Source organism: Metopolophium dirhodum, chromosome 1 (assembly GCF_019925205.1).
Source record: "Metopolophium dirhodum isolate CAU chromosome 1, ASM1992520v1, whole genome shotgun sequence".
Lineage (NCBI taxonomy): Eukaryota > Metazoa > Arthropoda > Insecta > Hemiptera > Aphididae > Metopolophium > Metopolophium dirhodum.
Genome location: NC_083560.1, coordinates 89,643,942 through 89,661,581, shown reverse-complemented (window position 1 = coordinate 89,661,581; position 17,640 = coordinate 89,643,942). Strand labels below are relative to the sequence as shown.

The 17,640-nt window shown below is 37.2% G+C and overlaps 3 protein-coding genes across 3 annotated transcripts; 2 read left to right on the top strand and 1 right to left on the bottom strand.

Moving 5' to 3' along the window:
* The first annotated feature begins 11,914 nt into the window (after nucleotides 1-11,914).
* On the top strand, nucleotides 11,915-13,042 carry LOC132944535 (uncharacterized). Its single transcript, XM_061013939.1, has one exon. It carries the CDS (start codon nucleotides 11,915-11,917, stop codon nucleotides 13,040-13,042), a length of 1,128 nt encoding a protein of 375 aa, XP_060869922.1.
* A 161-nt stretch (nucleotides 13,043-13,203) lies between these two features.
* On the top strand, nucleotides 13,204-14,019 carry LOC132944529 (uncharacterized). Its single transcript, XM_061013927.1, has one exon. The coding sequence runs from the start codon at nucleotides 13,204-13,206 to the stop codon at nucleotides 14,017-14,019; it is 816 nt and encodes a 271-aa protein (XP_060869910.1).
* A 1,459-nt stretch (nucleotides 14,020-15,478) lies between these two features.
* On the bottom strand, nucleotides 15,479-15,988 carry LOC132944522 (uncharacterized). Its single transcript, XM_061013914.1, has one exon. The coding sequence runs from the start codon at nucleotides 15,986-15,988 to the stop codon at nucleotides 15,479-15,481; it is 510 nt and encodes a 169-aa protein (XP_060869897.1).
* Between the last annotated feature and the right edge of the window lie 1,652 nt (nucleotides 15,989-17,640).

Here is a 17,640-nt window from a genome sequence, read left to right as displayed (position 1 = left end):
AAAGGGAAGCTGGACCCAGAAAATAATACCATCGGTTAGGCATAGGTGCAGCCTGCCGATGGTGCTCGACCATTGGACCACGCAATTCCTTACCGGCCACGGGGATTTCAGGGCCAAGCTACATGGCTTCACGCTCGCTCCTGATCCCATATGCGAGTGCGACCGGATGCCGGAAACAGTGAACCACGTACTTCGATTCGGCCCGAAGACGAAACCGGCCCGAATAAAACTTAAGAGGGCACTCAGACAGGAAGGAATTGGATGGCCTCCAGCAGATGGAGCATTCCTACACTCAAAGAAAACCTACGAAGCGCTGGCCACCTTCGCAAAAGAAGCGCTGACGAATAGGACGGATCGTTGACGGTAGTCAAATGTAAGGACTTAGTGACCTTACGGGCCAGAGCGCAGCCCCGTCAGGAGACGGAAGGCACAGACTCGGGGTGTTCCCGATGAGCACGTATGGCGCAAGTGGCAGAAACGGGGGGACACGCTCGAGCGCGTTCTGGCTCGGGACGTGCTCATACGTCAGGGACGAGGAGTTCGGCCCTGCTGCGGGGGTCGTACAGAATTCCGCATCAGTACTCCCTGCTTGTCGTACGAGGCGACTAAAAGGGAAACAGGCGGAAGTGGGCCGGCGCCCGGGGCGCGGACGCACCGAAACCTTCGGGGATTAGGGCGTTGTGAAGTTCTGACCGCGACCTCATGAAGAGCGGGTCGGTCACTGGGCTTAGCCACCTGTTGACGCCTCTGGGAGGCGTAGCTGGGTCCACCGTGAGCCCGTGGTACACGGCCCTCATCTTGGGAGGATTATAAGCCGAGGCTAGCCACCGACGAAGCTTCGTCCGAGCATCCCACCAATGATGTGCCTTACCTAACGGGAGGCGAGAATGGTACTTCGGGATGTGAGGGAGCCCCTCGGTGCTGAGAGATTAACACCGAGCCCTCACACGTCGGTCGCGGCGGACACTGCCCCGACCGACGGCGGATTGGTTTCGGAGTGGCAGTTTGCAGGAGCATACTATGTGGTAATAGACCGCACGCTTGGTCAGGGGAAAGTTGCCGAGTGACGGAGCCAGGCGGACCCGTACGACGACAGTTGGCCGGGAAAGCACGGCCTCTCCTTAGCGCCCACCCAGCTTATCGTTGGAGCTATATGCAGCGAAGGTTGTCCGTGACCATAAACGGAAAGCAATGTGGATAAATTGCGGCCTCACCAAGGTGGCCTGGGCCTGCCGGAGAAGCCCTCCGTGCGGGTCCGGTGCTCGTGGTCCTTAGACGACGTGCTGCCGTCAGAATCCGGCGGTCCTCTGGCCATGCACCGTGTGGGGAGGGCCCGTCGGTTGGCGGTCGCATGCCTCTACGGCCCTTGACTAGCACCCCGTGCTAATATAAGGTCCGTAGTTGTAGTCGGATGACTGGCCGCAAGGCCCGTCGGATGACGACAAACCCGGGAGCTTCGTGTTAATAGCTGGTTAGAGTATAAAATGGATTATGAACATTTAAATTTGGATAAAAAAAAGAAAAATGGATTTACTGCACTTCAAGGAGCATTTAGCTGAAACCTTAATTTTAGTAGGAAAAACATGTGTAAAAAAAAGAGGGAGACCGAGCAATAGTTTATCTTCATCAACATCATCGGTTTCAATAAACCAAACTAAACCGTCTCAAAAGTTAACTAGGCTAATTGATCAGACCTTTTGAAGAAGTAAGATTTGATCACATTGATCATTTACCTACACATGATGTTTGTAAATATCCTATACGATGCAAATTTGAAGGATGCAAGCTCCGGAGTCCTGTGAAATGTACAAAATGCAACGTTCATCTATGTTTCAATAAAAGGAATGAATGTTTCAGATTATATCATACCAAAGCAATTTCCTAATTTCCTAAAAATTTGTTATAATATATAAACAGTTTTATTTTTATAAATTGTACTAGATAAAGGTTAATGTTTACTTTTTTTTTGTTATATGTATAAGACTACTGTTACTTATTAATTATTATTATTATTACTTGATTTTTGTTTTATTTTGTTAACTGTATAAGACTACTGTTGTTATTTTTTATTATTATTACAATATACTATTTTCTTAAATAATATACTAATATATTATAATAATGTATTATTAATATTGTTGTGTATTTTGATTTATGTCAGTAAAAAAATATTTTTATGAAGGTTACACAAAACAAATAAATTATTATATTTATTTATATCACAAAACTGTTCATAATAAGAGCTTTTAGAAATCAACTATCTGACTCCCTTAACACCCAGTGAATTTTCATAACAATTATAGTTGTCTGGTGTACCGGATAAGTATCCTTTAAACGAGTTTGTGATTCCAAGAGCACGTGTGCTATCTACTTCTATCCCATTGATTTCCAATCGTATTTGCTCAAAGAGGTAAGAGTAACCGTTATTAGATAGTTTCACCACAGAATAAGACAATCAGAATGGACACTGATTAAAAAAAAATACAAGGAATATAGGACAATAACTAAATCAATGCCGCCATGTTTTTGGAGGACTAATCAGTGTGACCTCTAATGAGGAAAAAAACTATGTTGCATCATTCCTTAATAAATTAATTGAAAATTGTCTTATTCTGTGATGCTAATTTTGCGCATGAAATAAATGGAATAGGTTTTACAAAATTTTATTGAAACACAATAATGTCATTAAATAGTATTTATTACACGTCATACAATTACAAATAAAAAAAAATAAAAGGTACCTATAAAATAAATAATTCAAGAGGATGTGATACCCGTAAAACTTTAATCTAAATTATAAGTGAGAAAGGATATCTAGTTTTCTATGCTTTCTAGGTGTGATAGTAAATCTTTATTAATTTTTTTGATTGCATGAAAAATTCTTAAACGGAGGTAAAGGTTGTTAAGAAAATCAAGATTAAAATTAGAACAAGGATGAGTAAATGGTACATTATTTATCAAATTGTTTAATTTCATTCCTACATTTTTTTCTATAGCCAGTGTACAACCGGTTATTTTAAATTATAATTTAGACTTCTTATCATAAAACATAAGACATGTTTTGCAGGTTCATATGTTTTTTGATCATATGAATTATTAAACCCAATAATACAATCTTTCGACAAATTATAAAAGAGATAAGTTTTTATGGCCATTTCATCAACACAAAGCATGAAGTCCTTTGCATCATCTTTAAGATTTTTCATCTTTAGTTCAATCGAATTGAATATAATGTCATTCAACCCAGGCATAATGTCAATTTTCTCTGTGACTCTTCGTAAAGTTCGTGGGCTAGGCAATTGCAAAATATTTTTTAAGAACCTATATGCCATGGGCCCAAAGAAATATATAGTAAGGGCTAATTGTTTTAGTTGATTGGAGTAACGAAATCCTTGAGGCTGTCTAGAAGCCATTCTACAATAACTTTTAACAATCATTGAAAGATTAGGCGGTAAATGTATATCACATACTTCGTAAAAATGATCTTTGGATGTCAATATTTGTGAAAATTTGTTGGACATTAGGCTGACATTTTCCTCCAATATTCTGCATTTTTTTTCAAGTTCATTCACCTTAGTTTTTAATTGACGTTTTCTTGGTGTGTTGACAGATAACAGCTGGGTGGTTTGGGTTCGAGTATTAGATGTTGATAAAGTAGTACTTACAGAAGTTGAACTAGACATTGATGATGCCATACCTATAAATAAATTTAATTATTTAATCTATGTGGTATCACCCGTATTAGACAATACGCGGTAAACCAACTATCGCCTTACCCTCGTATTCTCTAGTTAATGACACTCTCTAAAGTTAATTAGAATGGTACTGTTAACTCGTTGAGGTAAGATGGTAGGCGCTTGTCAATTCTTAGTTCGTTCCTATCTAGTTGAAATGACTCAAAGATTACATATACCTTGGCACTATTCAGTTTAATAAAACTTCATTGACACATAGTACGTATATCCCGGGGCTGTTCCTATAAAAGGTAAGAACGTAAGAATGACTAAAATAATGTTTAACTCGGGTTTTCAGGTCGGAAACACTTTTATTGTATTTAAAACAAACATAAATAAAACACTTAGCAAATTCAGATCGCCTAGCCCGTACTACGATCGGCGTTTCACACGCACGTCGTAGCCACGTCCTCGCCGAATCACTCAGCGACAACGGGGGCCGTGCCTGCGCGTACGGCGGTGTTATATAGAAATTATTATTGTCGCCTCGGCACATTATTGCTTCGCTGGCCTGACCTATGTCAATAATTTACAATTTGAAATATTCCCACCTATATTACATATATATAAAATAATATTATTTTGACGACTGTCTGCAATACACGACATCTATAACAATAATATATATTATTTAAAATAAATATATAACAATAATTTAATTTAACTTAATATCCAATACATAGGTACTAAAAGCTGGGTAAGTTTATGGTTATATGGTATCCCCTGAATGACAAATGTGTCCCAAGTTTTATGATGTGTTTTTAGTTTGAATTGTAGAAGTAACAAACATTGATCACCTTATATTTTTTATTTACTAGTATCATCATTATTTAAAGTACCTATAAAAGTGAAAATATTAATTCACAATTATGATTAATATACCCTAAATTAAATAATAACCTAACATTACATTTGCACATAAAGTATACTTTCTATCCAGATTAATATTCAAGTTAAATAATAGTAACTAAAAAGTAACAAAATATAATATAAAACCAACATACGGGTTGAATTGTCTGATATATTTGATTTTGATGGTGTGCTTGAATATCTTGGTTCATCAAGAGAAATATCATCTTCATTGGATACTTCAACGCTATCAACTAAGGGCTGGTCAATTTTTTCTTCAGTACTATCTAAATATATAATACAATTTAATAAATTTATGAATTATGATGAATGACAATCAAACATTTTAAATTAACTCACCAAACTCTGTAGGTGTTGCTGTTGGTAATAATCTTGTCTTTTCAGGATTACAGAATGAACTAGCAACAAAATGTTTACTACATACCCGATAACTTTTATAAATATAATCTTCCGACTGGCCGCAAAGATCATATAATTTACAATTTTTCAACCACTGGTTACAACTACAATAATTGTAAAATATAATTAACATTGACTTGAAAACTTTTACACTAAAAAAATATTAATTATACATACCGGGATATACCTTTTGGAAACCTATGTAATTGACAGTCGCTTTGTTTAGTCTTCCTTTTAGAGTTAACACAATTTTTAACAGCGCACACAAGCACCATTGTTTAAGGTAATTGAATATAACAAAATAATACAATCAAAACACTAAAATTGGGACTCGGAAAATCGAAACAGTCAGAAAAAAACGAATAACGAATCAATTTCGAATGTTATCATTGTTGTCTTATTCTGCGTGTTATCATGCAGAAAACACGTTGTTATCACAGAATAAAACAATGAACGTGATTTGATTATAGTGGTGATAACAATTTGTCCTCCAAAAAGATGGTGGCCGAGTGTCCAAGGGCTGGTTTCACTTTGTAGCATCAGCATTCAGCAATTACCCCTTTCAAAAAAATAAAACTTTCATGTAGATATGGATAGACGTCCGTTTGCTAGATTGATATACGTATTTCATCATTATTATTAAATGATGTTGTATACGGCGTGTATGAATGATATTCAATTTTCGTAATTTTAGAATCCGTCTCGTACTATGAAGTTATAACCAAAATATCACTTTCAGGCGTTCTGCTTTAATTGATAACCCAGAGCTTGCAACATTTTTTTATTCTTCACTGTCAATTATTTTATTTTATTTGATGTCACTGGTAGCACTTTAGTCTTATGACTAGTTGTAGTGATCCGAATGAGTGGGCTTATATTGAATTTTAATCCCATCTCAAGATCCGTAACGTTTAATATGTAACACAATTGTCAATGTCTCACCAAAATTATCAATCAGATTATGATCTTGATCAACTAACTGAACGGTTATCGTATCAATATTTGTTATATTCAATTTGTAATATATTAAATTTGGTGGTGACTGTACTACTTTCGATCCTGACGTTTCACTAGGGAAAAACTCATAAATCGAATGACTTTGAAGATGGTTGTTGAATGATCCTTGGGCTATATTGCACATTACTTTTATAGAATTAATTGTGTTTAAATTCACAGCTTTTTCCGATCTATGAGTAGATATGAGTCTTTCATACTATGGCTTGTATTCTCGTTTTTCAAAACCCAATACAGGTGCTATGCTATGTAAAATCTCAAAGTGTAGTATTCCATTACATTTTATATTTGATCTGAAATCGTTAGGATCAACCGAAATGTCAAATGTTAACTGAGTTTTGTATTTTTCATTATAAATATTTATTTATTCCTTAACGCGATTAATTTCATAACATCACTCTTCCAGTTTAAAAGATCACCACATACGATCATTATTATTATTATTATGGTCAACTACTTGTATAGCGAATGTATTATTATCATTGTTGATATTCGGGAATGAATTAAATGTCTGCAAACATAACAAAGCAATTTCTGAGTCTTCGTAAAGGTTTATAGACGGAAAATAATTTGCAGATAATATGGTTTTGTTCCCGGTTAAACTTAAAGTAACTGACTCGTACATCCTGATATCTAAGATATAAATTTAATAATGAGACTCGTAACGTTTAATATGCAGAACAACTGTCAATGTCTATGACTATTAACAGATGCTATACTGTTTGGAACCTAACTTTAGTCTTCCATTGCATTTAATGCATGTTCTAAAATCGACGTGATCAATAGATACGTTGAATGTTAGCTGTGTTCGCCATTCATTATTGAAGTGAAATAACTCTTTCTTAATTTTGTTGTTAATATCTTCAATTTTATAACATCCTTCTTCCAAAATAAATATGAACGTTTTTAGTTTATGTGCATGATTTAATGGCGGAATTACTTTAATTTCCAGTCGGCTATTAGTTGAATTTATGTTTGGAAAAAAAAACGTGTTTTCAAACATAATAAAGCTATTTCCGAATACTCGTAAGCGTTTAGAGTAGAAAAATAATTCGTGGGTAATAAAGTTGTATTTCCAGTCAAACTTAATGTAACAGATTCATACATTGTACAAATTCAAGGCATAAATGACCACAGTTAAACGTATTGAAATCTTGATAGTTAGAATATTTGTATACTATTTTGAACTGACTGAAATAATGTAATTCAATTGGTGGTAGTAAATCACCAAAGCTATCAAAATATACAACTTTGTCCTTATTTTTATAAAACGCTACCCAATGACTTCCGTCGCCTGAAGATATATCCAAGTTTAATATACCACATTCAATCGTATGCGGTTTTTTAGGTAAGTTATCACGTGAAAAGACTCCATGGAAATGATTGATTTTCAACTTTCCAACACATTTTATAATATCTTGAGACGAAAGCGGTCTGTCAGGTAGCGTGATCATCAGTTTTTTTACTTACTTACTTTTACTTTTTTTCTTTTTGAATTTTGAACCGCACTATACACACTAGCACCTCCAGACATCAAACTACCAAGTGCTGACAATCCCGCAAATATAGATATTGAGGGAATTACACCTCCTGGCTGTCTCGGTGCTAAAATCAGCCTTTTACCACCATTCTTTTTTTCTTCGCTGCTAGTATACCATTTGTTTGTATAGCACGTTTCCGTTTACAGCCCATATCTATTTTTCTTTTAGCTTTCATTGCCTTTGTTACTGCGTCCGCAACTAATTTCTCTTTTCTAGGTGTATCTTTTGCAATAAATATTTCCAATTATACATGTATAAATTCTGAAACATTGTACAAACCAAGATTTAAAGTTAACGATAAAGTACGAATATCTAAGTATAAACATATATTTAGTAAAGGATATACACCAAATTGGACAACGGAAATATTTACAGTTTCAAAAGTTTTACAGACTAATCCAGTAACTTATCAACTAAAGGATGATTCAGGCAGTATAATTTTAGGTGGTTTTTATGAACAGGAAATGTTGAAAAACTGATTTTTAAAACACCTTTATCATTGAACGTATTGTAAAAAAAGTTGGGAATAAAATGTTTGTTAAATGGTTAGGTTTTGATTCAAGTCAAAATTCATAGGTAACATCATCAGATATTTTAAAATAATGTTTTTTTTATGTATAATATTTTTTTTTTAATAAAAAATCAGTTTTTTTTTATTAAGTCGAATTAATTATTTCACATGTTCTTCTGATCCTAATTAGCTTGTTTTGAAAACTTAATGTTTCCACAATCAATAAAAACAAAAAGCGTCATCTAGTGGTAAATTTATCAATGAAAATAATAATACTGCTGTATTTTGTTCCGCTAATAACGCGGACCATTAAGTTTATAGTGACCATAAGCTAAAGTATTTATCCCGTCATCCATTATATAACGTTTATCATCGTTTGAACTTAGAACAAGTTTGTTCATTGTTTTCGAATGAACAACATGTTTATTTGATTGGATAAAATTCATTTTTCTACGAGTTTGTTCATCCTTAAGAGTTGTATGGTTTATAAAAGCGTTTAGTATATTCATATAATTGTTAAATTGCATGGTATTTTTAATTATATTATATTTGTTTACACCTTTTGCTTTTTTTCAGCGCCATATACAGTTTTATAAGCATATAATTTCGGTCTTAATGAAATTAATTCTTTAATTATAATTCCCATCATTTCATCCTTAAAAAACCATGGCTGATTTTTATGAATGTCACTAAAACAACTATGGTCCTTAGAATAATAAGATGTGTCAAAATATGGTAATAAACTATTTTTTAAATCGTCAAAAAAAAAATTTTTATTTGGATAGCATATATCAGGGAATCAGTATCCGAATATAAAGAACTAATTTTAGTACTATACCTTTTCTTCATCACATTATAATGGAAGTCATACATACATTTTTTCGAAACGTCTAAAATTGCCTTGTCGAATTTAATTGTTTCCTTATGCTGATGAATGGCCATGAGATTCTTAGAATATATAGTTCTGTCTTTAAAACTAGTTTTCACCATCAATTTCCTTGCTTTTTGTTCTGAAGAAACTAGTTTTATAGAAGGTCTTGCTCAAACATTCTCCATACATTTACCAAAAACGCTATTAATTAACAACTTCCAGAAATCCTTCTCAAACTCGTTTTTAGCTTGTACTCTCATAGATTTATATAATTTTATGTATGATGCAATCCATTTACTTTGATACAAATGGATAGCTCGATGAATTTTTACTACTTTAAGACCGTGAGAAATAGCTTGTTTTAAATTTTTGTAATGTACATGTTCACACACAGAGTCGCGGCGAAGATAACGCACACCACTGCCTTCCCGTCCACCTCACGCTTATCGTACCTTATTTTTATATTTGACTGTAATTAAAATTATCATTATTATTAGTACGCCCTTTTCTAATTGTATAATTATTATTTATCCGTCTATCGGCGATTGCACTTTTGCGGTTTCGGGTTTCTGTCACAGAACACGGCACCGGTAACTCTCCAGTCCGTCACAGAACACGAGACCGGCTGAAATAATCACCGATAGACAGCATTTAAAAGGCCGCACGACCAACGCCAATGCACCAGTCTTTTACCTGATCTGTAGCAAGACCCACCCGGGCAGACTTGCGCATTTCAGGTAGAAACCTCCACACCCGAATCTATCGGACGGTATTTATATCGGTCAATAGTACAATAGTCAGAGTATTCCGGCATTGCACTGATCATATATCTGCCGCAGTTCACGGGGCAATAGTCGGAGTATTCTGGCATTTCACCGACTGTCATACCGTTCGGTAGATTCCAAATCCCCCGTCGTGCGCACTTTTACTTCGTACCCCGATCGTCAGTAAAAACCAGTGTCTTTTTATTTTTGTTAATAAAGTATAGAATTCGTCAGAAGACAAATCTCGTAGTGTTCTTTCGTTCTATAACTAATTGCTACAAATCTTTCCAAAACTCTACATATTTACTGGTCCTTCGAGCCGGGTGAGAAAAGACAAACCGTGACCTTGTCATATTGTCCATCAACATCCACAACAGAAAAGTCACTCAAGTCACTATCATAGCGATATCATCAGCGATTCTTGACTACTGATGTCATTTTAACTATTGAAGTTAAACGCTACACAAACCATGACGCTTCCCGCCTCCGCTGGATACGTTGAATCAAAGGCCCGTGTAATCCGAGCTATAGACAGAATCACTGCAATGGTTACCGCGGCCGGTGAGCTTAAGGCTGATTCAAAAAATATTGCAAAACGGGCAAAAATTGAGCAGATGCTTCGAGAACTCAACAATATCCGTTGGAAGGTTGAAGAGGACATCCAGTACATGGAAAACGGGGTCAGTCTAGGGAAAGCTCCAACTTATGTCGTAGATACGTCCAGTAGCCGTCAACTCTCTGCCACTTTCGACAATCTGTACTACGATTTTGCTGCCTTTGCAGATGTGCAGAAAATCTCACTAACACCTATCCTGGATCAATCTCTCTCAGAAACCTTAAACCAAACCATCAATAATGTATCAACTAACATATCCCATTACCAACTGCCAAAACGATCGTTTCCGATCTTCTCTGGCATCATGACTGAGTGGCAAGGATACTATATAAAGTTTATATTATAAACCATCTCCCGTTAACGTCCGCAAATTACCACAGTGCGTGGGAAATATTTAGAGCTCGATACGGGAACAAGAGGGACTTGGCAAGAATCCACATTCATGCTCTTCTCGCCCCACACAAAGTTCTATCTACTGATGCCTGCTCAATCAAATCATTGATCAATGCGATCCTTGAACACACCGCAGCATTAGACAATCTGCGCCTCACGACTCGTCAGTAGAGCCCATTGTTTGAGCAATATCTTGACTATGAACTTAGGGCTCGTTGGGAACTGATCCTTGGTGACAGGCACCAACCGCAGTTGACTAAGTTCGTCGAATTTCTACGTTGTCACGTGCGGGCAGCCGAAGCACGAGCAGGACACTACACTACGGTCAGTCCAGGTTCAGCTGACTCATCAAGAGTCAAATCTAAACCATCGCCGTCAAGAGGAGCGCGTCCAACAGTGTCATCTAAAGTTCTCGTGGCAACCACCAAATCCACGTCGAGCCCAACCACTCGCTGCCCACTATGTAAGGAAGCCCATTCAGTTCGAAAGTGCGCAGTCTTCGAGAGCCATAACCCAAGCGAACGATTCCAAACGGCAAAGAAGCTTCAGTTATGCATCAATTGTTTGGGATCTGGACATACGTCGTCGGCATGTCCATCAAGGAATACCAAGCATGTAAGAAACAGCATCATACACTTCTGCACTTCCCGGATGATGTAACCACGGGTGAACATGTTATTTCAGCAGCTACGATGTTCACTGTCACTCAAAGAACTCAGCCAATCCTACTGTGAACATAACTCATCAGTGTCGCATCAGTCGACCATCAGAAACATACTCTACGAGCACTACTGGATACGGAATCTCAGGTCAGTTTTACTACGAAGCAGTGTGCAGATCACCTATCTTTGACCCGCCGACGTTGTACCACAAAAATCAGCGTGTTCTTAGGCACACCGGTTAACGTGGTGTCCGGCATGACCACAATCACAATGTCACCAGTAAACTAATCTGAACCATCCATTCCTCTCGATGTTCTTAGTGTACCGAAGATCACAGATGTCACACCTCAAGAAACTATTCAAGCAACCTCGTGGCCTCACATAAATCAACTGGATCTGGCAGATCCAACCTTCCACACTCCAGGACAAGTTGATATCCTGCTCGGCGCAGACGTCGCACCAGGTATATTCACCGGTGACCGCATTGCTGGTCATCGACATCATCCAACAGCCTTTGGCACTGTATTTGATGGGGTTTGATGGGACCAGCTGCTGTAATGACACCCAAGTCAGTCACGTCAATGTTAGTCACCTCTGAGTCGACACTTGAACAGTCCCTGTCAAAATTCTGGGAGTTGGAGGAGCCACCCCATATACACAATTTGAGCCCAGATGAAATCCACGCAGAAAGAATATTCACATGCTCGGTGAAACGTCTGGCCTCTGGTCGATTTAGCATTGCACTACCATTGAAACATCCTCGCCCAATCCTCGGAGATTCTCGGAGCATGGCTCAAACGCGATTTCGGTACTTGGAACGCCGATTGTCGCAAAATGAAGAGCTTTCCCAACAATATAAGGAGTTCATGAGAGACAACCTTGTGAGTCAACATATGGAGGTAGTCCCGACGAATCAAATAATGACTCCATATTGCTACTACATCCCACACCACTGCATCATGCGTCCCGAGAGTAAGACAACTAAACTCCGAGTCGTCTTTGATGTATCTGCTGTGACCACCACGGGACAATCACTCAATACCAACTTGTACACAGGTCGCAAGCTTCAACAGGACTTACCACGTATTCTGATCCGTGCCCGAGTACACCAGGTTCTGTTTACAGCTGACATCAAGCAAATGTATAGACAAATTGAAATTCATTCTGAAGACCGTGATTATTTACGGATTCTTTGGCGATTTGAACCTGATGAACCAATAACAGAATACCGTCTCTGTACAGTAACATATGGTACCTCTTCTGCTCCACATCAAGCATTGCGAACCTTACAACACCTAGCGAAGATCGAGGCGACAACATTCCCCATCGCTGCTCAGATCCTCATGCAAGACACATTTGTGGATGATATACTCACGGGGGCCGATTCTCCAGAAGCAGTTTTAGTGCAACAATCACAATTAATTGCTCTATGCAAACAAGGCCAATTTCAACTTTGGAAATGGGCCAGCAACTCTCCCGTGATCCTTCAGGCTGTATCGGACAATGAGCGCTCCATGTCGACTGATGTACTATTCGACGATGAGCTGGAGGCTGGGCTGAAAATCCTCGGGATGCAATGGAATCCAAAACAAGATAATTTCTCTTACAGCTTTCAGTGTAGCACCCGAGTCTTCTGCCGAGGACACATCGATTTACTCACTTGCTAATTGACGACACCCACCGTCAACACAAGCACCCAGGAGCTACGACACTGCAATCCATCATCCAGCAACATTATTGGATTGTAGCTAGTCGCCAAGTTATTAAAACTCGTTTACGTCACTGTATTGCCCGTTATCGAATTCGTCCTCGAGGAGTCCAGCCTGTAATGGGAAATTTGCCAAAATTCCGTTTACAGCAAGTAAAGCCATTCACCGCAGTCGGGGTCGACTACGCTGGTCCAATCCTGTTAAAACCGTCAACAACACGCATAACTGTACCATGCCAGGCATACATATGCCTCTTCGTCTGCATGTCAACAAAGGCGCTACATCTTGAACTCGCCTCAGACTTGTCCACTGAGACTTTTCTGATGGCTTTTAGTCGTTTTATTTCACGCCGAGGCCCAATCCAAAAGATGCACAGTGACTGTGGAACCAACTTTGTAGGTGCCTCCAAGTTGTTTGAAACAGTTGATAAATTCACGCAATCCACTGAACACCAGGAAAAGTGTAGGAGTTTTCTGACAGCGCGGAACATCTGCTGGCACTTCAATCCACCATCCACACCTCACTTCGGAGGTCTTTGGGAGGCTGGAGTGAAGTCAACAAAAACATTGATTCACAGAACTATCGGTCTCCATCGACTCAAGTACGAAGAACTCAGTACCATTTTAACTCGGATCGAAGCCACACTAAATTCACGGCCGTTGAGTGCACTCAGTCCTGATCCATTGGACTTCGATGCACTGACGCCCAGTCATTTCCTTACACTGATGCCCAGCACTGCAAACGTCGATCCGAGCTTGGATAACATACCAACGTCACATTATAAACGCTGGAAACTAATTTTGGAGCTACACAACTACTTTTGGAAACGTTGGAAAAACGAATATCTACAGACTCTCGGGTTTCGGGTTTCTGTCACAGAACACGGCACCGGTAACTCACCAGTCCGTCACAGAACACGAGACCGGCTGAAATAATCACCGATAGACAGCATTTAAAAGACCGCACGACCAACGCCAATGCACCAGTCTTTTACCTGATCTGTAGCAAGACCCACCCGGGCAGACTTGCGCATTTCAGGTAGAAACCTCCACACCCGAATCTATCGGACGGTATTTATATCGGTCAATAGTACAATAGTCAGAGTATTCCGGCATTGCACTGATCATATATCTGCCGCAGTTCACGGGGCAATAGTCGGAGTATTCTGGCATTTCACCGACTGTCATACCGTTCGGTAGATTCCAAATCCCCCGTCGTGCGCACTTTTACTTCGTACCCCGATCGTCAGTAAAAACCAGTGTCTTTTTATTTTTGTTAATAAAGTATAGAATTCGTCAGTATGACATACAGATCTCGTAGCGTTCTTTCGTTCTATAACTAATTGCTACAAATCATTCCAAAACTCTACAGTACAATATAGGTTTATTCGGTGATAAAGTAGTTACCAATTTCTCAACTTTTGAATTTGGTGGACATTCGTTAAACGGTAAAAACGGGAAATCGTTATAATTTTTATGTAGATGTTTAGGATACTCAATATCAACTTCTAATATATATTCGACTTCAGAATCATCAGCAATATTGGTTACATCTATGTTGAGATCGTCATCCCATTCAATATCTTTAAAAGGTAATTCTGTTAACATAGACTTCCAATACAAATTCACACAGTCGAGATATGTAATCTATGTAATCGGTTCATACGAATTATAGTCCAATCCTTCGATATTTTGTATGTTTGCCTTAACATATCTTTTGGTTGATTGCCATATACCACCCCTAATTGATTTCTCAAAGAAAAGTAATATGTTATACTCTTTTAACATTGATAATTTAACCTTGGTTTACTTCAGCATACAGTCAAAAGCAAACCCGGGAGCAGTCATATAATGAGCAGGATCTAGTTCGAGAGTAGATAAACATAAGTCTCTAAAATTTTTGAACACGTCAGCTAGTATGCTATACTCCGGCCCACGAGAGAAGTAACCCGCTACGCGCACATGCAGACTGACGGCAGCGACCGTTCCGAGGCCTCTATTCCCCCACTTTGTGTTATTCAGTGTCGGGCTGTAGCGTGCATACAGCGCGAAACAAGCGCTATACAGAGTGATTATAATATGATATTGTCATTCATAATATTATCGTATAGCGAAACAAATCTAAATTAAAATTTATTTTTATTTTTTAAATATTCAATCGTTTACAAAATTGTACATGATAGTATAAAAACATGTAAAATTAAAAGTATAATATAAGTACATATGTATAATATAACGTGATATTTCACATTTTTTAAAAGTAATTTAGGTATGTTACTATTAATCATATAATTTACATTCGTATAAAAAACAAAAATATATACATTATATTTAGTAAATAAATACAAAAAAAAAAAATTTAAGTGACTTTTATAAATAATATATTTTACAAAAATTACCCGTCAGAAAAATCAGAAGAAGTGTCACCAGTTATTGTCATAATATGTGATTCTTCATTTTCCAACATAATTTCTGTGATTAAGTCGATTTCATACAATTTGTCTTCTTCTTTGATAGTATGACGATCGAAATTGGCCCACATGTCAGAAGTCACTTTCTGGACACCTTCAATCAGCAATTTTTTAACATAATTTAGGTTAAATGTTGTATTTTTTTGCTTAACATGATTCTTTACTACAGACCACGCAAGTTCTATTGGATTAAGTTCACAATGGTAAGGTGGCAAACGTAATACATGTCGATTTGTTTTCAAAGCTTCTTCGACAATTACATATTTATTGTGAAGAGGTTTAATTTCGTTTACCTTATCAAGCAATTGAAATTTCAACATCGGTTTATCGAAAACAATATCTTTAGACTTCAACCAATTTATTATGTCGTCTTTTTTCCAAGCCGTTGTAGGAACCAGGTCTTTTTTGACAGAATGGTACGGTGCATTGTCCATGACTATTATTGCATTTTCTTTTAATCGGGGCAGAACTCCACAAAACCATTCTTAAAACGTTTCGCCATTCATTTCGTCGTGGTAGTCTGCTGTGTTTTTTTCTACTCAAAACACAATAGACCACCCTCGACGAAACCATCTGCTGAACCGATATGGACAACTGTTAAACGTATGCCATTACCTGTTGGATTTTTGGGGCCTGTAGACAGTCTTTTCAGGAATGCATCCCTATGAGATTTTACCGAAGTATCAATCCAAACTTTACTGCTACACTCCCCTTCTAATACCGTTTTTCTTATTTTCCCTTTTTATTATGTAAAGTGTTACATACGGGCTGCCGGCTACCCAGATGATGGTAAATTTAAATAAATGGTTGAAGACAATTTCAATAATGAATAAAATAATAGTTCCACCTTCGGTGGTTAACCTTTTTTAATATTATATTTATATATCCAAAAAAATCTGCCTATTGCTGTATACCCTTTTTTAAAGTCAGGTTGTTGGATAATTACTTACTTGGAATGTCCCATTAGCAAGAAATCGCAATGTTATTAATATTTGTATTGATAATAGAATATCATAATTTCTTCTTGTGTCATCTTGAATATTTTCCGCGATCAAATGCATCAATTCACAAAACATAATTTTGGAAAGACTAAAATAGCTTATTTATTAGGTATCTAACTCATAGATATTAGTTTTATATAGGTAGGTACCGAAATCTGTGACTGAATTCTATATCATCACAATAAATCAGTGGATCAGATCTATTTCAAAACACCCTTGGTTTTGGTAAATCAATACATTTAAGTTGAATTCATCTTCACTCTCTTTAATAAAACATTTAATAATATGTTATCATTTTAACGAGTTGTGGGACATGTGTTTTGAATGAGGTCATCAATGTGGAACAGATGTGGTTTCCGGTGGTCGTTTATGCCGTGTTGTAGTAGGGGCAACCACACTAATCTACATACGCTATTAGACTCCGTACGTAGCAGAAAGTTTTATGTATACAGGTTTTAGGTATGAAATTATATGAACACACTGATTTGTTTCTTGACGTGGTTGCGTCGAGAGTCGTATATTTTAACATAGTACATAATGTGAGCGTACGCAGTACGAATAATGATGGTTAGAGACCGGATTCTCGTGCAATTGCAACTTTTTTTCCTTTGCTTTAAAACATATAAAAACAAATTATAAATCCGAATCATGAGAAGTAGATTAATTTAAACGTAGTTTTATTTTGCACGAAATTGCAGGTTTTGCACTTTTTATTCTAAATTGCATAATTTTCATTTTCATTGCATGAAATTGCATATTCTGCATTTTTAAAATTAAACTAGATAATATTTCAGTTTTCAACTATACAAAAGGAAAAAGTGAACTCAAGCTGATAATATATTCTTAAATCAAACAGAAAAAACCAATTTCATATTGATTTGTGCCAGGCTTTAGTAGGAGTAAATATACCATTTTTCAAACTGCAGTCCCTACCGTTTAGATCCTTTTTACAAAAATATACCAATAAAAGTATACCTGACGAGAGCACACTCAGAAAAAAAAGTATCTGCAAGTTTGTTTCGACTCGACTATGGTTAAAATTCGCCAAAAAATTGGAGAACATTATATATACATCATGGTCGATG

Coding starts and splice junctions, on each gene's coding strand:
- LOC132944529 (XM_061013927.1), top strand. CDS start 13,204: ATGGGAAATTTGCCAAAATTCCGTTTACAGCAAGTAAAGCCATTCACC.
- LOC132944522 (XM_061013914.1), bottom strand. CDS start 15,988: ATGGACAATGCACCGTACCATTCTGTCAAAAAAGACCTGGTTCCTACA.
- LOC132944535 (XM_061013939.1), top strand. CDS start 11,915: ATGGGACCAGCTGCTGTAATGACACCCAAGTCAGTCACGTCAATGTTA.